The sequence below is a fragment of the Parus major genome, chromosome 7 (assembly GCF_001522545.3).
Source record: "Parus major isolate Abel chromosome 7, Parus_major1.1, whole genome shotgun sequence".
Lineage (NCBI taxonomy): Eukaryota > Metazoa > Chordata > Aves > Passeriformes > Paridae > Parus > Parus major.
This window is the reverse complement of record NC_031776.1, coordinates 11502432-11528548: the sequence shown is the minus strand read 5'-3', so window position 1 is coordinate 11528548 and position 26117 is coordinate 11502432. Positions and strand designations below refer to the sequence as shown.

Below are 26117 nucleotides of genomic sequence, written 5' to 3'. Positions count from 1 at the left end.
CAAGAAAAAAAGGCAGTGCTAACAGTGACTTGAAGTGACTGCTCATCCATTTAACCCCTGACCTACCTGGTGGTTGCTTTTTTCGATATGGTGAGAGATGCCTGTGGATGTAGAATGTAACTGCTTGCACTGTCTGCTAGAGAAGCCACCACCACAGTCTGCAGGTTCCCATCACTACGCTTTTCTTCCGAAATATCTTTACAAAAAAAAAAAAAAAAAAAAAAAAGCAGCTTCTTGGTTTATAACTGAATGTAGAATGGAGAACAAAAAGCTATGATTAAACTTTGTATGCTGTTAAAGCAAGCCTTTTGACAAAGGAAAGAAGTTTTATAGATTATAAAGTAGTCTAATAGTTGTGAATCAGTGCTCAAACTCCTGGCACACATATGTAGGTACACTTGATAAGGCTGCTTATATTTAAGGACTTTGGTAATTGTGCTACTGCTTATGAATCCTTCCACAACAAGGCAAATAATCAGAACAACTTGCAAGTTACTCTGCTTCCAGGAATCCATCTAGGATTGCACAAGTGTTTTGTTCAGCTGCAAGTCACATACTGGTAATTTTTAAAACAAGAAGAGATGAGGTAATGATAGTGCTTTGTACTGTTGTACTGCTTTGTACTTAGAAAGAACACTTAAACAAGAAAAACAGGCCTCTTGTAATTGAATCTGACATGCTGTTAGAACAAATGTTTTAGCCTTTCTTGGTAATAGGGAGCAATCCACAAGCCAAAAATTGCTCTTAGATTGAAGTCTGTGTGTACAGTTAAACAAAAACATAATGGAAAACTGTGAAAGCAGATGTTCAATATTTTGGTCTCAACATAAACACGCGAGGTCTCTTCAGATGAGGGACTTTTGCCCTTCAGTTATGAAAGCTTCTTTCCCTCACCCAGAGAGTGGTAAGCTATTGACACAGTACAGAAATGGATCCACACAAAGCTCCATAAGAAGATTCATAAGTGTGCACTTGGATTAACATCACTCTGGCTCAAAGCACTGGTTCCTCCTACAGAAATGTGCCCTTAAAACAGTACAGGCTACTCTGAAGTCTGCACCATTCCACACATTACCACCACATACAGACAAGTGAAACTCAGGAGCTGACAGGCCATTCTCCTTTCTCTTTCATCTCCACTGTAAACTGCTGACAAGTCTCCTCAACTGTCTTTTAAAGACCAGATCTCTACAGAGTCTTTTACACACTAAGTCTCTAGAAAAAAACAAAACAAAGAAAACCCCACAAATGACACCTGCAGCACTGTTGTAAAACATATATTCAAATATTATGACACTGGGCCCCATGTTGAATGAAAAATGTAAATACAAAACTACTATTTACTGTTTCAACTTAGTGCACACAAAGAATAGCAGTAATTATTTTGTAACTAAAGTTTCCCAGTCGGCTTTAAAGTAATCTAAGACTCTGCTGTCACCAAACCTGATTTTACCCCTGCAAGAGCCGGAGAGGGAGGAAAGGTTGATCATTAGGGTAGAAGCAAGTCTTTCAATGCAAGGTCAGGAAACCATATTGCAACCCTAAGTGAAAAGGGCTAGATCATTACTTGAATCCCAAATCCTTCTTCTATCCACCCAGCACCAGGACTCTATTCTTCCTCTGAGCTGTCATTCCACAGGAACACTTAACCAGTGCTCACATCTTGAGAATTTTACAGAGAGAATGAAAAAACAATTTAAAAAACATCTGAGAGTTTAACAAAATGTGACCAGCTCATTCTCAGTCTCACTCTGTGAATGCAAACTGGTACACAGTGTTTTGCCATCCAGCAAGGATTGCAGATAAATAATCAATGCTTTCAGATTTCAGTATGTCCATTTTCTAGAGAAAACCTTAAAATTCATGCTTCTATTTGTGTATCTCAGCACATGCTTAAAATGTGACAACTAACACATTCCAGTGAATGGAAAGTTACATCTTATTTTCCTTGACTGGGAACTGAATTTCTACATAAGTGATTCATTCCTGGCTTTACAAAAGATACATCATCATCAGTGATCTCTGGAACAGAGGATTTAATGTTCTTCTGGCCTGTCTGCACTGCAGGAATTAACTACTTCATTCACAGTGAAGTAAGAAAATACTGAAAATTTGGAGCTGATAGTACAGCTGATGGTACAAATACCCTTATCAAAGGGAAATAAGGTAAGAAAAAACTCTGTGCTTGGTATGTCAATCTACTTATCACATACCCTTCAGAAAGGGAGCATAATAGCTCTCATAAGTTTTCATAAGGTTTTTGCCCAACAGAAAATGTGTTGAGACTCACAATCAGAAAGCAGATTCAGTGCATATTTTGTCTTATAACTGATTAAGGAAAGGAAACAAGGTGCTTAAAAAAGACCATGGAGGATGAGCTTAGTCACAGGAGCACAAACCCTCAAGTCCCACAGGTTAGACTCACCCTGAGTGCTGGTCACATCCAGAAGCTGACCTGGAGGAATAATCACTTGGGTCACTCCTGGCTGGGTAGAAGGAATGACATGCAGAACCTGTCCATTTTCTGACTGGCTGGCAACAATCATCTGTAAGGCAGTCACACAGAAGCATGAATGGCTCCAGTTTGTATGGTGATCATGCAGCACAACTGGGTTTGATTATTACCAGAACAAGAAATCTTCTGCATAGAGTTAGGGCCTGTATATTTACTTGACTTTACATAATAAGAAAACTGTCACTTTATTGTCAAGTTCTTAAAATTACTTTCCCCTTTTAAAATAGGCCTTTAATTAAGGAAAAAAAAAACAACAACCCACTACCTTTCCTGATTCTACAATGAATGACACATTTATTTGAAACTGACAACTCTATTATTAAAGCTCTCAAACACCTGAAAGCCATTCATAGCTGGATTCACTGTAACTCCATTAATGACTAGCAGAACTAATAGTAACAGGAAAATTGTGACCTTGACTTCTAAGACACTGACCTCTGTGGGCAGCATTTCATGCAAAAGCAAAGAGAAGAAAAGACCCAGGGCTTAAAAAACAATACAAGTTAAATCACCTGGGATTCTGAAAAACTTGAACAACTCTTTATGGTCTATTTTTCCATAATTACAAAGGACTCTGGGTTATGTATTTCACTAAATAGATGTTACAAATGACAAAGCAACACTTTAAGAAAATTAATTTAGGGCTGGTAAAAAGGTGAGACGTAATGATATAGCTTACTATTAATGTTCAGATTCCTCCCAAAAAACACAGAGAGATTTATCCAGGGAATATAGAGAAAGCAGCAGCAGTAGAAATACAAGATCTTATCACACTACAGTATCCATGCTAGATACTGACAGAAGACATCAGTTGTTGTTTAATAAAATTAGTAATGGCTGCAGACAGATTTGCCTACCTGAAGAAGGGCAACTGGAGCATGAACTGTACCACTGAAAAGTTCCACCTTGTTGCTAGAGATAAAGTCTGAATCAGCTGTTGCTACAACAAACCGCACGTAAGAGAGTTCTTCACAGAGCTCCCTCACCTGTGAGCACAGCCCCAGCCCCTTCTGCAGACACACTCACCATGGGTGCACTGGGCCCTCCCAGGGGCTGCAGCTCACACAGGGGCTGCCTGGGCTGCTCTGCCAGGTGCAACTCCTCTGCAGAGTGGGAGAGTGACTGGGGCGGCCGCGCCGGTACAGCCGATGCTGGAGGACTGCCCGAGAGGGGGACTGTGATGGCCAGGGCTGGGGGAGAGTCGCTCTGGCCAAACAATGGATCCCTGGAATCCATGCACATTAGTTGCTTTCACAGAGGAAAAACAGTAAAATGTACTTTGAGTAGCAACTTCTACAAAGAAAAGAAAAAAACAAAACAAAAAACAACAAATGAAAAGAGAGAGAAAAGAACATTTAAAACCAGTGCTATACTGTATACTTAGAGGAGCTCTTGTCCTTCTGGATCAAGAGGCTAACACTAGCAGTTCTACTTTTGTTTTCTATTTTCACGCTGAAAAAGTATTCATCTTCCACTTCTTAGAATGAAGTCTCTCTACAAAGGCAAAAGAAAATCCCCTTTGCTCAAAATCTGCTCCCCAAAAATACTTAGCACTTTAAAACATCTCAAGTCTGCCCAGAAACTGACAAGACTTATACCAAAAACAAAACTGTAAAATATTCACCAACTTAAATTGACTTCAGAAGAAATCCTAGATACTATTCCACTTGGCCTTTCCATACATGCATTTAACTATGAAGAAAAAAAGTCTCTAAACACTTTCAAAATTCTTTACCACAGAAGAAACACAAGCAACACAACCTCCAATTCAAAGCCAAGAATTGTGCAGCACAAGGCAAAGATCAGATTTTCAAAATCTTAAAAAAACAATGTATCTTTATCAAATTTTCAGAACCAAAGTCTTAGAGTACATCCCGTTATAATTAAATTTAAGTGCATAGGCACAAATATTTGCTGAAGCTTGTTGAAACTCCAACAACACAAACATTAAGTATGTAAAAATAATGGAAAAAACAGGCAGTCCTTGTGTGCAATAACATGTCAAGCTGCCACTTGACCAGTGCAAGAAGGGCTGCAATTTGGTGTATCTCTTGCAGCGACTGCACAAACAACTCTGATGTTTTTGCAACAAAAATTAATATACTATAAATCAAAGAATGAGTTTCTAAATTTTATATAAAAGTCAGATTTGATCTAAATAACCTCATTAAAAATTCTGCAGGTATAAATCTTCTGTGTTGAAACTGTCTAGTGTGAGCTGTCAGAAAAGCAGCAACAAACAAATGGCACCTGTTTTGTTAAAGACATTGTGCAGAGACCATGTGCACACAAGTAAATCACTACCTGAATAACATTTAAACAAAGAAGCATTCATGCACAGAAATCTCCCCAAATAAGATCTGGCAATATCTGATAAAAAAAGGCATGAAAAATTCCACTCCCTCACCACATACACAGGTGTCTTGTGTCCCTGGACTCTTTGTTGGTCACTAAGCAATGCCATCTCATTTTCTCCTGTTTTAAACCTCTCCTATTTTAAAACATCACAAAGTATTCTTTTTTTAAAGGGTTAACAAAATAAAACATGCTTTTCTTCAGCACTGTAGCAGGACATAATTACTGAAGGTTGTCATTACATGTAACATCTGGATAGTTATCAATTCAAAACTGAAGGGCACAGGAATCCAAGGGAAGGATGTACATTCTTAAAAGACACAATGTATTACGCTAAAGGCAACAAAAGAACCCTGCACTGATGAAATACCATATTTTAAACTCATCAGAGTGGATGTAAAGGAAGCATCTACAAGGACAAAGCATTCATATCTCACCTGAAAAACCTGATAATTTGGTTCTGACTCTCCTGTACCATTACAGCTGCCTATGAACAAATCATTAGATCCTTCCATAGCAATATCATGGTCAGCTCCACCTTCTTCCATTACAAGGTGACCTGAAAAGGTTATAAAAGTTCATTTTAACCTTCTGTCAGGAGATTGCTGCAGGTATTGCCTTTAGGTCTTACAAATTTAGTGTTACAAGTTCTAATGCTGTTGCAAGATAATAGAAAAGTTCTCAAGAAATCCTTGCCTCCTTATCACTTTATTACTCACTGCAGAAAAATTCCAGCATGTTGGTCCAGGAGTACAGCTTAGCCTTTTACATGAGACAATTTGCTTGATTTGTCATTGCATACACAGATACAAAACACATACACCCTCCCACCACATTCATCTGAATATGTCCAAAAGCACTGAACTAACAACCACACACATCTAGAGAACACTTGATATTTAAGCACATGCCAGCAGTGCTTTAAAAATACATTAGTCACCTTCTTCCATAATCACCAGACTGAATTTGCATTATACAAGTCTGTCATGCAGACATCTTAAAGTAAATCAATTTGTTTTAAAGGCTTATAAGACAGCATATAAAATAAAATTATTATTGTTAGTCTACAGTGGTATGCTTTGGGCAGAAAAAAACACCAGAAAAGTAAAATTTGGCATTAATCATCCAGTGAAAGACAAAAAGACAGAGCTCCCAGCACTTCAGAGATCTACCTCCTATCCTAAAGAAAGCTTGAAGATACTCAGCTGGCCATTACAAACCTTCAAACAGACAGATAATAATGGACTGTGAATTGCCATGTCCACAGGATAATGCTCTCATGCACACAGCACACTCTTTATAGCAGAGACCAATCCCAAACATTCACAAGCAAAAGGACAAAATGACAATTAACTTAGCCCCTACCTAACAAGAGTATACATATATAAGACTACAGACATAACATACCCAACTGAATAGAAGAAAACTTCTGTAGCTTGGGGTGAAGGAGGGGGAATGGTGGTCACGATTTTTCCCTTCAGTATTTATTTAAAGACAGGCTGCATTCTATTAGCACATGACTCCTACCAGCTGTATATTCTTCACCACACCATGCAAATAAACTCCTCAAGACGGACCTTCTTGGCTGTGGTATTTCAACTGTTTACAGCTTTTATGAGGAGACTGTAACAGGCTAGAGAGTGACTTCAAAAGAACAGTACAACTCTTAAAGCACAGATTTATTCTGCTTCACAAAGGCATAAAGGACAAAGGCAAAGTAAATCCACATCTCCTTGGCTTTTGAAGCTGAATAAAGCATCCTGCTGATACAAACAACATTGAGAAGTTAAGCTGCTCATATGGCTCTATATATTAATACTTTAATCTAAAGCAGATTTATTTTTCCATTCAATTTTCAAGTGATGACACTTCAGACCAAGTTCCAAATGAAGTTGCCTCATGTTTACCAAATATTTTTGAGCTTTGGATCCGAGAACAATTATAAGATGTTTCAGTTACAATGTCTGAAGCATCTTAGCAGCACATGAAAAAAAAACAACCCAGAAAACTAGATTTCATCATCACTCAACCATTTCCTCTCAGCTCAAAGATGTAAAGAAGCCACAGCAGTTTTGCAAAAGCAGCACATTTAGTTCTTTGAGATAAACTGAATTTGTTCTAGAGATACTGATGACACGTACTCAGAGCATGCTGGAACCCAACAAAAGAACACAAGGACAGCTCTATAGGGACAGACCAATGCCCCAGCCAGCCCAACATCCTGTATCCAACAATAGTTAATAACAAAGCTCAGGGGAAAATCCAGCAGTAGGGTAAATACACAGTGATATTTATCCAGCTTCCTTTTAAAAGCAGCCCAGAAATACATGAAGTTTTACATTTATGCTTAAAATAATCCCCATGGCACAATTTTGCCCCGTGATTTTGTCTAATCACTGTTGTAACCCAGGCAAACCACTGGCACATACACCACTTGGAAAATCAACTTCATGGTTTAACCAGCCAGGTTTCATTAACCTAAGTGCTTGTGTGCAACCACAAATAAAGATTATTATTTTTTGTCTTAAAAGAAATATGCTTCTACAGAGATGTACAAGTATATACACAGTTAACAGATCTTACAGTCGTATAAATATTGCTGACCAATTCCCCAGAGAGGAGAGTTAAATCCTGTATATTTATGTATACGTACAGATATTTTGTCATGAACTTGTAAATAACACGTAGGTATCACTTCATAAGCATTAAGTGACCACCACAAAAATTCCCACTGTAACAGCACTGTACCACACATTTAACAGTCAGCTGAAGGAGAAATGTGGAAGTTTAATGTTAGTGTACAGTGGGAGCAAGATCTAAATCCTCAAACCACACAAGCAGTCCTCTATGCCTCAGCTTTAGCCTTAACACAACTCCACCCCCACCACTTTATAGGCTGCTCCCCAAATTAAGCACTCCTGGTTCCAACACATGGGTTAGTGTACTTTAACGCCAGAGTTCTATTTCCTTCCCCCTGCTTCCATCTGGGAAGCACTTTTCTCAAATAAAGGGAAATCTATGGCCATTGTTGCCCCTGGCTCTTCTCTACAAAGAGTGCAAGTAGCCACACAAACTGCTAGCAGAGGCAGACATGATAACCATCATGAGCACTGTATGCAGGGTGTCGGTTATACCTAACAGAAAATACCTACAGTTGAATGCTTCACCATCAATCTCTTTTGGGTTTTCTGAAAAACGTTGCAGAGGTTTTATAAGAAGACTTTAGATAACTGCATAGCTTACAGCATTCAAAATACGCTGTCTGAAAAAGCTCCCTCTGAGGCCATTTCTCTACTACCGTTCACAGTGGCACAAATTCACAAGGGGATGAATTACAGTAAAACATATTAGGGAGGAAATTAGGGCATAGTGATATTCCCCAGGAAAGGAGTTACAATTAGCTTTGTCAGCCTATACCGGGTTTGAAATTTAGCATTATCTCTATCATGGAAGAGGAGGCAGACACTGCTAAGAATACAGAGAAGATCTGGTGACTCACACTTAAAAGGTTTCTCAAGTCAGTTTTTTGTAGACAACACCAATAACTGGAAAATACACCTGTGTCAATTTCGCTGACAAACAACGTTAGATCTTTGAAGTATGCTTAAGAAATAAATGAGATTTCAGAGTCTCACGAAACCGCAAACACTCAACACCCGCCCGCTCCAACAAGCGGAGTCACCAAAACCCGAGTCCCCACTCAGGGAAATCCCAGCTGCTCCCCAGAGGCCACGAAGGACTGTCAAAAAGGCGGAGGAAAAAAAACTCACGCACAACGCACAAGCACACAGAATGTCCTCACACAAGCAGCCTTCTCCCAAAACACCAAACTCACTTACAGCTTCTTTTTAAGTCCACCGCGCGCTGGGCTTAGCAGGCACTTTATTGTGGGTGTGTCGCTTGACATGCAGAGAAACACAACCCGAGTGACTCCAAGCACAGCCCACCGCTCCAGCGACCCTGGGCGCCACACTGGGCACTGCCCCTGCCGGGCACAGCCCGGCCGCGGGACCCGCTCCCGTCCCTGCCAGGGTCCCCGGAACGCGTCCCCCGCGCCCCAGCCCTGAGGAGCGCGGAGGGCGCCTCAGCCCCTCAGCCCACGCCCGTCGCACCCCTCGGCACCACAGCCCCGCGGCGGGGGCGGCGGAAGGCACCGGCCGGGGCCCCGTCGCGGCGGCCCGGGGGGAGATGCCGGAGGCGCGTTACTCCACCTGGGCTCGGCTCCCGCAGCCCCGCCGCCATGCGCGCCTCCGCTCCGCGCACGCGCGCCCGCCCTCAGCGCGGAGAGGGGCGGAGGCGCGCGGGGGGCGCCGGGAAGGCGGCAGCGCGCGGCCTCTCGGGAGCGCGGCGGGCGCGCGGCACGCGGGCGGCGCGCGGTCCCGCGGGGGGCTCGGCCGGGGCGCGCGCGACACGTGCTCGGTGCCCGATCGGCGGCGGCGATGGCGCAGCTCACGGCGCGGTTCCGCACCGAGAACCGCAGGTGAGCGGCCTCCCCTCCCGGGCCGGGGGCGGGTTCGGGAGCGGGTGACGCAGAGGCGGTAACGGAGCGCTGTGCCCGCAGGTTCGCCGTGGAGGATGTGCCCTTCTCGGTGCCCGCGGCCTCCGAGACCACCGACCTCAGCCACCTCATCAACAAGCTGCTGGCGGCAGCGCACGGTAGGTCCCGCGGCGGGTCGGAGCCCGGCAGCCCTCATGTCCCGGGCCCGGCCCGGCCCCGCGCGGGCTGTCACAGCCGGGCCTGCCCCGCCGCTTGGGCCTGGCTGCCGGCGGTGAGACACTCCTGGAACTGCCTCTGAAGGGTGCCGGGGCTGCTGGGCATTCCCAGGAGAAATGGACCAAGGGCTGGAACACTGTGTGTGCCCGGCGCCACAGGCCAGGCTGCCACAGCAGATGGGAATGCAGGGAATGCCCAAAACCTGGCCCAAGAACTAATAAAACCAGAGGTTTGGTTTTTATGGCAGCCTTTAATAAAATCTGAGCTATTCTGTCAGTGCTGAAATGGGCCGAGTGACTTGAAAGCTTATCTATTTTTTTTATCTGTTATTATTATCTATTATTATCTATTATTATCTACTATTGAGCTGTCCAATGTTGTTGGAAAATCCCATTTTCTATAAGAAACTGGCTCAGTGGTATACTGTGCTTGAGCCTTTTTTGAGTTGCTTTTGACCCCGTGACATTGCAAACAATCTTGAACAGAAACCTAGTGCACATTGCAGTGCTTCTGCCAGAATGCAGAGCCTTTGTCATTTATGCCATTACAAAGAGAGAAAAAAGTTCTTAGGGTTTTCCTGATGCTGCCACAATTACAGGGCTCTAGCAGGTGGTAACAAGTGGCAAGATCTATCCAGAACGGTTAGGAAGCACTGCTCGGGTTTGATTACACATTGCTACAGAGAAAACACAATAAAAGGCAAACAACTCAACAGCAAATTTTCCTTCCTCTTAACTTAAATAATCCTGTGGAAGTAATGGGCTGCCCACTTAAAACTGGGAGAAGAAACTAATTGGTTGGGGGTTTTGTTTTTGTTGTCATTTGTTTTGGGGTTTTGGTTTGGTTTTGAGGAGGTTGTTTATGTTTGGGTCTTTTTTTAAACTCTTCCTGGTACCATTTCCCTGAACCAGTCAAAAAATGATGCCATTCTTCATGGTATCAAATAAATACTGATACCTGAACATTGATTTTTCCAATATGTTTCAGCGGATCACAAGTATGTGGAATTTGACTTCCTTATCAATGGCCAGTTCTTGCGATTGCCGCTGGTCACCCACATGGAAATGGAAAATATTTCCACAGTAAGTCATACTCAATGTCTCCCCTTCTTGGACAGCAGAACAGACTTAGACAGTTTACTTCAATCTGATTTAGATATTACACTGTTAGCTAGGTAGATTTCCTTGCTCAGTTTCATTTATTTTCTGACTTTCCCAGGAGAATTCCCTGTATTTTAAAATCCATTATGAACTGCAGCGATTAGAAACTACAGACAGAGCAGTGCAAGGAATGTTATCCAATCTGTTGTCTGTGTACAGTTCAGAGGGGAAATTCTTCTCTTATTCAGTTCGTCATTAATACATTTTTGTCTCTTATGGTGGGGGATAAGGGAGATGTTTAGTATTACCTCTAGAAAATGTTGCAAAGTATTTTAGACACTGGTTTTGTATTAGCATATATAGAAGAAAAGGAATGTAAGAAGAGTGAAATAACTTGCTTTTGCTTCCAGCTTGCTAATAATAGTAATTTGATAAGAATATGGAAAGCAATGTAATTCACACTTTTTTTCTTAATACTTTAATTCTACTGATGTGGCGAAGGACTTGGATATCAAGACCTTTGCTCAATAAACTTGAATATTTGTGCCACAGTACAGTTAAATTTTACTGAGAGTGATTAAAAAAAAACAAAAACCATACTGCATCACTAAATAAGTGTTTTGTCTGTGAGCTCAGGAAGAAGTGGTGGAAATAGAGTATGTGGAGAAGTACATGGCCCCTCAGCCAGAAGAATGCATCTTCCATGATGACTGGATCAGTTCTGTTCAAGCCACTGAAGAATGGTACCACACTAAGCCAGTTCTAAGTTTTGTCATGCTTATTCATGTTCCTCCATGGTATCAGATAGAGCAGTATTCTCTCTTTAATAATCCCTTGCGTGGGTTTTTTTCCCCCTTTGCTTAATTTTTCTTTTTTTTTTTTTAACCTGTCAAGTAAGTCAACTACTTGCTTTTGTAAGCAGTTCACTGGTTACACTGTCATGTGACAGTGAATTTAACACAGGTAGCAAACAGCTAGAGACACTGAACTGAACAGAAGATACTGCATATATAAATGAAAAAAATAAATGCTGTTTAGTATCCTTTTTCTTAAAGGAAAGGAAGTTTTCCTCATCTCTCTTTTTCACTTAAACCCTTGACCTCCAATGTGATACCCATTAGCAACAAATAGAATAGCATATCTTTCTGCAGATATTTTCCTGAAAAAAAAAAGCCAAAAATGAATAATTTATGAATACTGTATTTTCACATTCGTTTCCCAGTCAACTAAATAATGTTTATATTTTAAGTAGAGATTTGAAAATGCTTTGAGAACCTCCAGCAACATACTAAAACTAACAATTAAGTTTTGAATTATGTAAATTATATAAGGGATCTTAAGTCCCACCAACCAGAACATGCAGTACTCTTACTGCTTGTCTTTCTAGCTTGTACTCTTGGCAAGAGTACTTACCCAGTTACCAGGTTTTAATGAAGCTTTGCTCTATAGCAAAAAAAATATTTTTTCATATTTCTAGCTATTTCTTTTAAACCAGTTACTGTGCTAATAGTTTTCCAAGTTTCTGGTTGAGGCTTTATTTCATAAAAATGTTTGTTGGTCTTAAAGACAATGATGTTTTCAATGCTGTACCCTGTAGGATATTAACTGGTTGCTACGATCAGACTGCTCGGATCTGGTCTGTGGAAGGAAAATCCATCATGACAGTACCTGGGCACACAGAAGTAGTGAAGGATGTGGCATGGGTGAAGCAAGGTCAGTGTATATAGCAGGGGAATAGTAGTAGTTTGATTTACTGGGGAAGAAATGTTAGCTTTCCTTAACTATCTAAATGTATCTAAATTATCTAAATGTAATTACTTCAATCTCTGTCGGTGGTGTAAGAAATGAAGTAATGATATGCCTAAAATAGTCCTTTGACAGTAATGAATATAGTTACTTTATGATTGTCTGTCCACTTTGCAGTCTCCATTAGCAAATCCTGGTGTATATGTAGTTATATTAATTGTGCTTGCAGGGTAACATGACATAAACTGAAACACACATGAGTTTCTGTCTATCTACTATTTCTTCTAGGATTAGAATAATTATTTACAAAGACTTTGGAAAGTTGAGTTGGATGTGAGTGTAACTTTTTTCTTCCTCAGATAGTTTATCATGCCTGTTACTCAGCGCTTCCATGGACCAAACTGTCCTGCTGTGGGAGTGGAACGTGGAGAAAAACAAAGTGAAAGCCCTTCACTGCTGCAGGGGACACGCTGGCAGTGTCGAGTCTGTGGCTGTTGATTGTACAAGAACCAAAGTGAGTGACTTCTGGAAAGAAACCTTTGTGGATTTAGCAGCCTGTACCTCAAAAATCCTGGGTTTGTCCTTGCATGGGTATTCATCATCATGATTTTATGACACAGTGATAATTTTCCAGTCTTGTTGTAAGTGGTGGTTATTGAGAATTAGGAGTGTTACATCAATGCTAAGCCATAGAATCACAAAATCATTTAGTTTAGAAAACAAGTTAAATTTTAAAGTGTATTTTACTTTAAATGCATGAGAATTTTGTGCTATAATAAACTATTTTCAAATTTGACCTAAATTTTCACAGTGGTTTTGATGGGAAAAAAAATTCCAGAGTTCTTGGAAAAAGCAGGTGGTAAAGAGGTTCTTTCCCTTCATCCAGGAATTCAACAGTCATGAGCACCACCAAAGGTGGAGTCATTGCTCCCAGCTTGACTTAGTATCAGACAGATTAAAGTCAAGCTTTTTGGTGCTGAAGGAAATAGGTATTTTGTAGGTATTTTTCTTGCAAAGGGAGTAAAAAGAATAATTTGATGTATGCCAAACATTTTTGGGGGAATTTAAGGAGCCTAGCACTGTTACGTGTATGTTATAACCCATTGATTAGTTTTTCAAGTAGGTCTCTCATTCAGGGACTATCTGGATCAACATTTAACAAAATGTTTCTGTTCATACAGTTCTGCAGTGGATCCTGGGATAAGATGTTAAAGATCTGGTCTGCAGGTAAGATGTAAGTTTGTAAAGCTATCCATAACTATAACTATGCTGAGTTACTGGTTTGGTGAATGATACAATTCCAGACCTTGTTAACACCTGCATGATGGTTGCAGGTACCATAAATATGGGTATTTGCTTCATTACTTACATGAAGATGGAATTAAAAACCTGTAGCTCAACTCTGCCTGTCTTCTGTCCCAGTACCTACAGATGAAGAGGATGAAATGGAAGAAGCAGCTAACAGACCACGGAAAAAGCAGAAAACTGAACAGCTGGGGCTAACAAGGGTAAGATGAGCTCTGGGTTTGTCCAGGATTTTTCTTTAGGAGTGTAGCCAAAACTAATAATTTCTCTTTGCTAAAGGTGACTTTAAAACTTCTGTTGGTATGTGTTAGGATAATCTGACTTTTTATTTGTTGAAATAATACATTTTTTTGAGAACTTACTCAAATCTGTCACCATTAAATTCTAGACTCCCCTGTCAACCCTCTCTGGCCACACAGAAGCCATCTCCTCTGTGCTGTGGTCAGATGCTGAAGAAATTTGCAGTGCATCATGGGACCACACCATTAAACTCTGGGATGCTGAGACTGGAGATCTCAAATCAACTTTGGTGAGATCATTATAATCTGGCTGTAGGTTCAGCTGAAGCCCAGCTCAGAGAAAAAGAAAAAGCTGTGTAAAATAGTAGCTCCTGTCTTAAAGTTATTATTTTCTTTACTGACAGACAGGAAACAAAGTGTTTAATTCTGTCTCCTACTCACCCCTGTGTCGACGTCTTGCATCAGGGAGCACTGACAGACATATCAGGCTGTGGGATCCTCGCAGCAAAGGTGAGTTTAAACATGCATGGTCTCAAAGATGTTCTTCAAAATCAGAACTTTGTCCTATTGAGAGTCATCTCACAAACTTTTCTGGTCCCTCTGGGAGTGGAATGTGGCTTGAAACCAGCCATTTTGGGGGCTTTCATTAAATACAAAGCTTGCATCTATTTTCTGTATTCTGGTGCAAAGCTTGTTTTAAATTCTTACCTAATAATTTAGAAATTATTCCTTTTTTAAAAAAAAAAAACCTTACTAATGAATGTTCAACTGTGCAGTTGCAGCATGGATTTTTTTTGGTAAGGTTCAGATTGAGGCTGGTCTGATAATCATTAAACAGCAGCCACTGGGACATGGTACTATATTTCATGAACAAATGGAATTACAGATATTAGGACTGAGCCTACAGATTTATTTTCATAGACTCTTCTCATAGAATAGTCTGGGTTGGAAGGGACCTTAAAGATCATCTAGTTCCAGCCCTCCTGCCCTGGGCAGGGACTCCTTCCACCAGAGCAGATTTCTCAGACTCCTACCCAGCTTGGCCTTGAGCACATCTTTTTGTAGGTTCTGTTCAGGTACTGGAAGGCCACAAATAGTAAATAACATTTACTTGTTTGGCTTTTGTAAATCTAATCCAAAGTTCACTAGCATATTACATGTTGTTAATAAAAGCAATGTTTTTCTGTTTGCTAAAAAAAAAATCTTTGAAAAGGAAGTTTAATGACAAGAAAAAAAATTTTGAGGGGTTTGGGGTTGGTTTCTTTTTTGTTTTGTTTCTTTGGGTTTTTTTCCTTCCCCAGAACTTATGTGGCTTACATTTTTGTTCACTTTAAATAAAGTTCAATAAACACTTGAACTGCAATCTGTAGTGGGTTCAGTGCTGGCTAAAATCACTAGTTCACTTACTAGAATTATTCACTTATTTCTTGCTGTGAGATATGAATTAGAAGGAGGGTAAAGCAGGCTCAAAACTTAAAAGGAATCAGAATAAAACCTTCAGAACACTTCTCCCATCCCCACAACTTCTTTCCTATGGACAGTGTAGAGACAAAACTTGGGATTTTCAGTCAGTTAACACCTCTATAATAGTCTTTCATTAGTTCTTGCAGGGAGAGAGGAGTTTCTCTTGCTATGCCATGTAGACTTCTCCACAAGAAACATTTCTCCTGTGGCTTCAATGTCACAGTGAATCAGCCACCCAGGGAAGGAAAATCTGGTCACAGTGTGAAAGTCCCTCCCATGCCTTACAGCTTTCCCAAAGCTGCTTTCATGGGCTGTGTCAACTTATGGGGTGCTATTTTGAGGATGAGTTGTTCCAGTGTAAAAAACCTAAAAGGTTTTTTTTTTTCTCTCTCTGGTAACAGGGGCTTTTCTTCTTGTATCCCATGTGCAAAGTTTCTCATCTCTCTCTCTCTATTCTAGCTTCTCATTGGATTACAGCTTTTCAGCATGCACATGCTCCAGCACGAGTGCCCTTTTCTCTTGTGCTGTGGGTGAATGCTGCATCCCCCCATGCACTTCATGAATTACAGGGAAAAAAAAAAGTCTGATATATCAAAAATATATCTTCACCATAGCCTTACAAAGAGAATTTCAGCCCAGGACCAAGCTACCTCCTCAGTCTCCTAACTAGAATTTGACTCTTTACTGACCTCAGTGTCCCATGTTCTTTTCCTTACATGTCTTCACCTTTTCCTGACTTGGGAGAGAATTGGTATTTGTAGGTTCATTTGTTCTCAAGCTTTATCAACTGAAACAGTTTTATAGAGTTCTGCAGCACTGAAAAGTAGCTCTCATCCAGGCTGTGCATCAGGGAGATTGTTCACTGCGCTTCTCACTGCTGTTCATGCGGTCTCTGCCAACACTGTGTGAACTGTGCCGGCCACCAGCTCCACTCAGCGCTTTTCTCCATGTGGAGTGCTGGAAACAAGAGAAGCTGCTGCTGCCATTTTTGTCCTTCTGACCACAGCATGGCTGGCTCAAAGCAGCTGAACAAACAGAGTTCATTGTGAGCCATGCTGAGGCAACCACGGCCGTGTGCTGTTGTCACGCTGATTTTTTGGCCCCACAGTCCTGGCCACGTGGCCGCTCCCAGCTCCCAGCTATTCCCAGCATCAGGGCTGTTCCCAGTTCCAATGGAGGCTCTGGCCAGCAAGGCCCAGCAGTGCTGCTGGAAAAGGACCCCACCAGGATGGAGCCACTGGACTCCCCGGTGAGGGCTCAGCACCCCTCAGCAGGCAGAAAATCTCAGCTGGGATGTGTTGGGCCAGGTTGGCCAGTTACTCTTGCAAAAGTTGGAAGCAAGAGAGAGATTTCCTAGGCTTGCTCATCTTTAAAATGTGAATTTCACAGAGGCAGACCCAGCTTCTAAATGGTTTAATAGGTTGTCAGTTTTCAGAGCTAGCCAGCTATTGGTTTTGGCACAGAGGAAGTTCTTAGCAGCTCCTCCCAGAAAAATAATTTCTGTGAGTGGCTTCTTGCCTTCTCACTAAATATCAATTAATGCAAAACCAGCACACAATCACACTGGATTTTGGACACATCTTCAAAGTACTGGTTTTAGCATCTGCTGATGTCTGTGTTTTTCCCTCTTTCTGTTCAGATGGTTCCTTGGTTCTCCTGTCTCTGACTTCTCACACAGGCTGGGTTACATCTGTAAAGTGGTCACCTACCCATGAGCATCAGCTCATCTCTGGTTCTCTGGACAACATTGTGAAGCTTTGGGACACAAGGAGGTAAAATAAATCTGTGTTTGTTGCTGTTCAAAGGCATAAGCTTTTATTTTTTACAGGGTGAGGTACCCCTCATGAAATAGCAAAAGCAGTCAGAGACATTCAGTGGAAACACCTGTGGCATCTGTGAAAACCTTCTAGGTTTTGGAAGTCAACCATATAATAAAAGGGAGAAAAATACTTGCAGTCTACCAGAGGGCTGGAAAACAATGCTGTTGAGCAGCATCTACACATGGAAGAGAGAAACTACTAAATTCTTCCTAACAACTGATTGAATTTCAGTCTGAAAGTTGTTAGCAAGCAGATGAAAAATGTTGCTGTTTTTCTCTTTGGGGATGTAGGAGAGGATAATATTAATGTGATTGGCTCTGGGGAAAGCAGAGGAAGTGTCACAGATGGTCAATGTCTGTACTCTCTCAAAGTGTTTATAACTGATTGATCACATCTGTTTGATAGCACTGGGATAGCATTTCTCCCTGGGACCAGTTGTTGTCTGTGATTGCTCACATAACTTCAAACCTGTTTTTCACTAGTTGCAAAGCTCCTCTGTATGACTTGGCTGCTCACGAAGACAAGGTTTTGTGTGTGGACTGGACAGAAGCAGGGGTAAGATGTGAATAGCAAGTTACTTGATTTATACTAATGATGTTTAACAAGAGAGCTAAAAGAGTCATGGGCTGTTACTTCCTTATGCTTAAAACTGGAAAAGAACAGGCACAAGTTGTAGTTGTGCTGTGTTTGAAGTCTGGGTGCTGGTATCACGGGCACTGCAGCATGTCCCTTCACTCTGCAAAGGGGAAGGGTGGGGGCAGAAGCTCTGTGGCTTTAACTGAGCATTATAGTGATATTCCAAACAAGAAAAGATGGGAACAGCACTTCACCTTTCTCAGAAAACACATGTTCCAAGGTAGTCTTCTGCCATTGGGACTAAAGCAGCAACATGAAGTAAAGCTGGGGCATGGAAGTCAGTACATGTAGAAGGGGGAAATTGCATAATCCTCTGTAGCAAGCTGCTTTGCTACTGTACTGGTACACACATATTTAAAAGTACCAAAAGCCCCCATTCTGTGAATGTTTGGTTTCTCAGTGTGGCTCCTGTTCACTGTAAAAATCAGGAAAAGCTTTAGCAACTTTCCTATACAAGTTTCACTTCTAATTTTAGGAGGAGTGTAAGAAACAAAGTTGCTTCTGCACTTTGATTCCGGGTTTTAGTCTTGCATGAACAGTTCATTACTCACTCCTACTTCTTATAAAGGAAAGAAATTGAGTCCTTCATTTTTGTGTACTTATTTTGCTTAGTTCTGATATTAATCAATTTCCTTCTCTCATCAGTTGTTACTGAGTGGAGGAGCAGACAACAAACTGTACTGCTACAGATACCCAGCTACAGCCTCTGATGTTGGGGCATGAATGTCAACAGCCAGAAGACTTTTTTTTTAAAAACAAAGATTTTTGCAGCAGTTGCTCTCTCTTAGCATCTCTACACAATCAACTTCCAAGGAAAGGAGGAGCTATTTGTTGCTCAGAGCTATTCCTGGTTTTGTGTCAGTAACCTATGTCCATATTTGCCACAAAAATATCAAAGTCCAAACGGGATTCATGTGAAAAGCAAAGGTAATTTCCTCCCTTTTTGATGGCTTTGGATTAACATCTTTTTAATTACTATTTGTGTAGCCCTTTTAATAAGAAGAAAACTGTTTGCTGATACTTACAGAAAAACTACTCACTAAATTATTTTTTCAGTTTATCTGCTTTCCATTGGAAAAAAAAATAAAGCTTTTATCAACAGTTAATTGGTTTAGTGTGTCATTTCAGATAAAAATGACATCTCAGCTCTCTTCTCAATCTGGTTGCTGATAGTTCTTATGATTTGGTCCTTAATTAAGAGTCCAGGCTTCTTTCTAGGATGAAGGCTTGGTATGTGTGCAGTAGAAATAGCATGATATAGAGGAACTTGACAGATTTACTGGCAGATGAAATATTCCATATTTTGGTAGCTCATAAATTAGGGCTGTAGATTATAAGAAAGCCAGCCTTGTACCACAGTACCTGTTGTGTTGCAGTACAACCAGTGTGCTAAAAGCAGGTATGTAGAAACAATGGTGGATCACACAGAAAAGGCAGGAGTAGAATTTTTTCTTAGAAAGAACAGATACAAAAAGTTGCAATAGCTTTTAGGTTGGTAAAGGAGAAGCACTATTGAAACATGCTCAATTTCTCTGCAGGTGGTTTTGCTTTGAGTTCAGCATTCAAACGAAAATGCTGTTACTGCAGCTTGTTGGATTATATACATGTGATGTAAAACCAGCACACTCTTAAACTGTGTGGAGACCACACTTGAATATCCTCACCAATGTCTTGGCTTTCAATCAGTGTAACACCTGTACAGCACTAACAAGTCAAGTGCTTAAATTAATAATTCTTGAAGAGTGAGAACTCTGACCTCCAGGTTTATAATATAGACATATATGTATTATATATAATTTTATATATACTACATATGTGTGTGTGTATATATATATAATATACACTACATATATAGTTCTGAGTAAGGAGTTTGAAGAAGTATCAAAGAGCAAAACTGGTGCAAATGGCAAAGGATGGGAGGGATCTCTGATCCCTTTGCTCTGCAAGTGAAGTACTGCTACTAACAACTTACATGCCTACGTCTAAAGGCTTGTGAATGTAACGTAAGTAACCTTAATATGGTTTTCTTGCCTTTCCAGAAAGATTTACAAAACACTTTTTAAAAAGATCATGTCACCTGAGGTGTCAGTTTATCTTAGACTAAATTATTTAGAGTCAGGAAAACCCAACTGACATCAGTTGTTTCAGTTTCCAGCAATGAGTCAGATCAGATCTACTATCACCTGTAAAAAAATACACAAAATGTATCTAAAAAGGTAGGTTTTGGTGGACCACAGTGAAAAGCAGAAGCATTTTTATACCCTCCTCTTGTCTGGAAAAGTACCATGGCAAAGAAACAAAGAAGGAACTGTAAACAGTATGAACATGAAGTGATACCAGTGTAAGTACAACACATTTTTGGAATATATGTTTATTATCACTGTTCATAAATTATCCTGAAACCAATACTTTTTACACTTGGCTGACAGTTCTTTGGATAATCTTAAATAAAATGTTTTAATAAGACTTTACTTTTAAACATGCAGTCCTTCCATTTAAAATAATCATGTGAAATCACAATGGTCAACGTGAGTTGATCTTAAAATTGCAGAAGAGCAGAATGAAAAACATGGTAATCCAGAATCAAGGTGCTGATGGTGACTCTACTAACAGAAAATACTTTTTTTCCTCCCCTGAAAACCATTTCTGCACGTAGTCTAATGCTACTAGTAGCATAATATAAAACAGTAAAGATTTTTTATGTACTAATTGCCAATTTTGTTTCAACATAAAAGTGATACTATAAGTGAGGGGAATAAAGACAATAACCAGCTACTGCAAGATTGACCTACATTTGTTTTTTTTAATCAAGGGGAGGGGGGGTTTATTTGTCTGTGAGATGCTGTGCAATACACATTGTTCTGTTTCTAGCTTTTCATTCTGCACTGACACCCGACATAAACTGTCCACCAACATGTGCTGCCTCTGAGCACAGTTCAAACACCACCAGGGATTAAGGCACACACTAAAAGCATTAGTTTGAGACAAGGGTTCACCTGCTTGGTCCCTGGCTTAATGTCACACTTGCTTTTTCTGTTCATGTGTTTCATTTTACCCAGCTGGTTCTTTCAGCTTGCTTCTTGCTTTGAGAATTTTGTCTTTGCTTCTGGATGGTTGCCATCCCTTCCCTACAGCCAGCCCTGGCAGAACACTGCTTTTTCTCTTGCTGGCATTTGGTTAATTTTTTAAATCTCAGTCTTCTCTCAGATGGGAGATTGAATTAAAAATAAGGGAAGGGGGAAGGAAACAGTAAATACTCCAGTGACACACAACCCAAACAGGTGTGTGTGGATAATGTGGACATATGAGTTTGGGCCAACAATGCAGATCTCCAGCCAGTGCTGCTCTGCCTGTTCCTTTCAACCCACAGTCCAGAGCCCAGGGTGAGGTTTGTGTTTAGAGAAGATTAACTTACTGAAGTTTTAATTGGTTTTGTATATGTTGATAAATTTCCAGGATAAACTCGACATACTCCTCTAGATTTTAGCCCGCATACCTTTGGAAACAGATCTAACAACATATGCTTTAAGTGACTTCTACAATTTAAACAAAACTGTTTTACAGATACCAGAAGGAAACACAAAGATAAAAGGATACATTTTTAATGAAAATTCCTGAGATGTGAGGTTTTCTCCTGAATTTTCTGACATTTCTGCAACAGAAAGCACTCGAGATTGGCACATGCACAGATTCCCCAAAAGAAAAATACAATTATTTTTACACTCTTAGGTTGATTTAAATCTTGTTAATTATCAACTTGTTACTTAAATGTGGATATAACTTGAAGAATTCCAGAATTTTTAAGGTTTTTCTCATTACTGAATTAATGGAGAGTACAAATTATCTCCAAAATTGTGTGATGATAAACGTGATTCTCAAAAAAGCAAACAACCCTTCCAAACAACAACAAACAAACAAAACTCCCAAACAAGCTGTGGATGTGATTTTGGCTGATCGGTTCCACATCCTCTAAAATTTCAGCATGTGCTCTTTTCCCTTGCTGTGGGGAAGGCAAAAGGTTTTATCAGAATAAGACTTGATTAGAACTAGGTTAACACACTTCAGATTTCTACTTTCTGTCAGAACAGGGCTGCCAAGCTGGTCCTGACACACCCAGTCCAGTGTGGTTTATGGATTAGCACCCTGCTTGAATTTGAGAAGCAGAAGGCTACAGTGACCTGCACAAATGCTTCATTGGCTAACAACAAATTGTAGTATCTTACGTTGCAATTTATATGCCAAAAAAAGTCCAATCAAGTTTGAATCACCAGTTTTGTTTGATGTAAGCTCATTGGCAGAGATCTCAAATTACAGGCAAAACTTGCGTAGAAATTAATTGTCATGAAAACCAATTTAAATTGTTCTGTAAATTGCATGGAATAAGTGGCTTTTCAGCTGCCAGTGAGAAGCTGGCCAAGTCTGGTGTAGGACAGACAGCTGCTCAGTCTGGATGAGTCTATCAAGCCATCCAAATCAAGACATGTACTGCAGGGAATGCTGAAAGCATAACTCAAACCACAAAAATGTAAATTTCTGTAACAATTTCAATATTCATACTCAAAACTTCAAAATGTTGATTTTCCATGTCTTTGCAATCTATTCCATTGGACAAATAGCAGCCTGTGACCAAGAGGGGTCTTGGTTGAAAAACACTGTAGAACTAAATAAACATTGAAATATATGATCTGTGATTAGTGCTTACACTTTCAGCCTATAATGTCTAATTTAAGCAAAGAAATTTCTTTAGATGTTTGAAATGACCTCTGGATGCAAACCAAAACTCACAAAAAGCTGTATATGGAGAAACATGATAAGCCAGCTATAGCAAAATATCCCAATAATCTTTATTGCTTATCCAAAAGATCCCCCATCACACTTCCTACTGTCTATGGCCTATAAATTTAGAATAGGGAAGTATAGCTCTTCAGTCAGACCACAGCTGTTCTAAACTGCATGTGAAAGACAGCTGAAATCCCTTGGAAGAGCCTTCAGGAAATGCTCAGTGAATTAATTCCTCTCCTTTGACTCTCTCTCTATTCTAGTTCCTGAAAACTATTCAAGTCTGTTACACACACACGCACAAACCAGAAATCTCCCATGGATTTCTGCTCCCAAGACAGGTCAAAAAAACAACTGACAAAGTACAGAAGAAATACTGGAAATAGAAACATTCACCAAAGAATGGAGATGACAATGTGGTAACATCTGATGCAGAGCTGGATGCCAAGTTAGTGATAAACCTATGGACTATGAGGAGAGTCAGCATGAATTGATAGCAAGACTACAAATCCATGAAAATGACTCATTCTCCCTGCCAATAACAAGTATTAGTTACTTTGAGCAGGGCATCCTCAGTTGCCTGTATCATTTGAAAAGCCCCAAAAATGTTATCATACGTTAGAATGGCATTATTGTTTTCTGAAGCTGTTCAGCACCAGAGAGAAATACAAGTTATTTTCCCCTCTCAGTGGTGTCACCACCTTATCTGTGCACACATCCCTGCACACGCCTACATTTGGTGGAACTTGGCAGGTCTGAGTTTGCTGCAGTAACCAAAGTGTGACCACAGAGTCTAGCAGCTAGACTGGGAATTCTTTGTCATGTGGGCTTGTTTGGGGATCAGGAGGATGACAACAAATAAGCTACAGTCTCCTTTATTAAAATACTTGAAGCATTGAAGGCTACCAGGAATAAATTCCTTATTTGTGTGATTCCAAGCCTTAGGCACACTGGTGATTGAACAGTGGATGTGGACACCCAGAGCCATCTGCTCAAAACACAGACTGAACCAAGGCCTGAAAGGTGTGTCATGGCTGTGCATTAGTGGGAAGTGTTGTTCATACTAGAATGCTTGGGATTCATAACAAACACATTTTCTAATGTCCCCCATTAAAGCCAGTAATTAATTTTCTAATTTAAAGAACACAAATTTCCATCTCTCTCCCATTGTTTTCCTCTAAGTTTTTGCATAAACTTTAGCCCAAGTGTGCAAAGGTTTGTGCAAATTTGCAAAACCTTTTTGATTAAAAAAAAAAAAAAAAAGTCAAAATTTGACAGAATTTCCCCAAGTTCCACTGGGAAGATCTCATCTCTCAGGTCTCAGATTGGTAGTTTGTTATTTTGGTGGATTCTGAGCACAGGATGAGGTGTTAGAATTCACTGCCAGTAGATTTTTAATACTTGGAGTAGAAATCAAGACTACTTTTGATGTTACACAAAAGATCTTGTTTCTATTTTACATCAACATGTAAATGGTCCTTTCAATATAAGCATAGGATATGAAAGAATAATGGATTTAACCATCATAATGTATTGCCTTTAGGTTTAAGAGTATACAGAGACCTTCAGTGGATGTTCTCTGTTGCTTCTCAGAAACCAGTACTTACCCCCTGCAGCTACAATACTAAACAAAGTGCTTCCTAGATCTAAACAGCACAAATTTAAACAGATCCTGGTTTCAGTTAACCTGCTCTAATTCCACAGCATGTCAGTTAATACAGCAAAGCCTACCCAAATCAATGGCATTAATACAGATTTACAGAGGAGCTTACATGCAGCCTACCTGCATGCAATTTACAGTAATTAGATCTTCTGTCTTAATGTGGCTGAAAACTGAGTCAGAATCAGTCTCCAAAAAATCAAATACTCCAAGTCAGTAAAGTCTTTTCTGACAGGAAATAAATAAGATTTGTCTTCATAGTAACTAAGCTTTGGACAGAATGGTGAGGGGGAGGAGATGATGGTTTTTCTCCCCTTCTAATCCAATCTATTTAAACAGAGGAATCAAAACAACAGATGTTTAGTATGGTACTGGCGCCACAGAATCCGGCATGAACTCACCGAAGATGAGGAGACTACAGTTTCTCTATTTCAGCTTTCCAGTCTCTAGACTGCTGTGAATTTAAATGTGCAAGTCCAAATGGTCCTGTTAAAAAGCAGCCATGACTTTTGCCATCCTTGCACCATCCCACCCATCCCTCTGAACCTCTGCAGTATCTATAGGTATTGCCTCCTCCATGTAAACAGAGGATTATGAGACAAATCCGACCAGAGATCATTGTTGACAATAACAACATTATACTACATACCAGAGAAGTCTGTCTTAATGGAAGAAATCTCTATTTCTAATATTTTCTCAGTCTGCTGCAGTATACTGCAGCAACTGAAAAATATTTTCACTTCTGGGATGTCTCAATTGTAATCTCTTGTATTTTGGCTGACATATTTGAAGGTAGTAATTTTGCTTAGCTAGCTCAAGTATTGCTTTTGCCATTTCCTACCATCATTCTGTATTTATTTTTTGTAATTGTAATTTTTGTAATTTGTTGTAATACAAAAGTTTGCAGGGCTGTTATTTAAAAAAAGTTGAAGAGAATCGTTTTCTTTTCCCCCTGCAGCAGTATCTTCTTGATGTTTACTCTCCTTATTTTGCTACCCACTCCCTGATTTATTAGAGAAGTATCTAGTTTCTTATTCCTCACAGGAGCATCAAGATGGTAAAATCTTCCTCTTTTTAAATAGACATTTAGGCTAACACTCCAGTATAGCAGACACTCTGGGTTCCCAATGCCATGTCACCATATTTCTCTTCCTACGCTAATTTCTAATCTCTCACTTTTGGTGAAAGGCACAAGGAGCTTGGATCACCACCCGTCTATGACTTTTGTCTTGGTTATGCTTCATAAAATGTCCATAAGTAGCACTGAGCATTTGTCAGTAGTGAAGTTCCACTCTTGTTTCTGTTCTTTGTGTTGCTGGGAAGCTTGATTGGTATGAGTTAAAAGACTGTTTCTATTTTTTAACCTTTCCAGTTTTACATTCATACTGTTCATTTACATCCTTATATAATTAATACTTGACCTGATTATGTCCACAAAATAATATATCAACAATTTCCTTCTACAAAAGTGTTACTTTTTTAATGCTTTTCCATTCAAATGGCCTGTACAGATATCTACTATTGAGTAGTAGAATACTGATGGGGACTTGGGACTTTATGGGACAATATACAGCATATACTATTTTCAAGTTGTTCTTTCTTTTCTCCTTATTTTCAGCATTCTTGTTATTTAAATAAGTACTGAATATGTAACATTAAGGATATACAATATCTATCTCTCTCTAGATATATATTTATATAGTATATAACATCTGGGTACATTAAAACATTTATGGTCTCCTGAGGGAGTCACCACTTAGGATTGACCACAGAGATTAGGTTTG

The 26117-nt window shown here is 40.0% G+C and overlaps 2 protein-coding genes across 20 annotated transcripts in view; one reads left to right on the top strand and one right to left on the bottom strand.

Annotated features, from left to right (window-relative positions):
* Nucleotides 1-9138, bottom strand: part of CARF (calcium responsive transcription factor) — a 36254-nt gene extending 27116 nt beyond the window's left edge. For 15 of the 19 annotated variants that reach the window (XR_004498216.1, XR_004498220.1, XR_004498218.1 and 12 more), the window contains exons 1-5: nt 6278-9020; nt 5308-5429; nt 3542-3808; nt 2426-2546; nt 67-196 (exon numbers count right to left, since the gene is read on the bottom strand). Coding sequence is in view for 4 of the 19 variants with exons in the window: in XM_033515933.1 (XP_033371824.1) it covers nt 67-196; nt 2426-2546; nt 3542-3757 (467 nt within the window). In the remaining 15 variants the exon portion in view is untranslated. Of the gene's footprint in view, nt 1-66; nt 197-2425; nt 2547-3372; nt 3428-3541; nt 3809-5307; nt 5430-6277; nt 9028-9081 lie in introns of those variants that run through there. The other 4 variants (XM_033515933.1, XM_033515934.1, XM_033515935.1 and 1 more) reach the window with 4 other exon arrangements.
* Nucleotides 9139-9171: 33 nt separating this feature from the next.
* Nucleotides 9172-19000, top strand: WDR12 (WD repeat domain 12). Its single transcript, XM_015635427.1, has 13 exons — nt 9172-9350; nt 9432-9526; nt 10572-10666; nt 11321-11427; nt 12282-12397; nt 12790-12944; nt 13612-13657; nt 13853-13938; nt 14124-14264; nt 14379-14484; nt 17078-17210; nt 17741-17813; nt 18540-19000. The coding sequence occupies exons 1-13, from the start codon at nt 9310-9312 to the stop codon at nt 18615-18617; spliced, it is 1272 nt and encodes a 423-aa protein (XP_015490913.1). The 5' UTR covers nt 9172-9309; the 3' UTR covers nt 18618-19000.
* The last annotated feature ends 7117 nt before the right edge of the window (nt 19001-26117 follow it).

Bases quoted from the DNA above. Each gene is read 5' to 3' on its own strand.
- WDR12 (XM_015635427.1), top strand. From the start codon at position 9,310: ATGGCGCAGCTCACGGCGCGGTTCCGCACCGAGAACCGCAG. The intron at 9,351-9,431 runs GTGAGCGGCCTC...CTGTGCCCGCAG, and splicing joins TTCCGCACCGAGAACCGCAG to GTTCGCCGTGGAGGATGTGC. The intron at 17,211-17,740 runs GTAAAATAAATC...GTTTTTCACTAG, and splicing joins AAGCTTTGGGACACAAGGAG to TTGCAAAGCTCCTCTGTATG.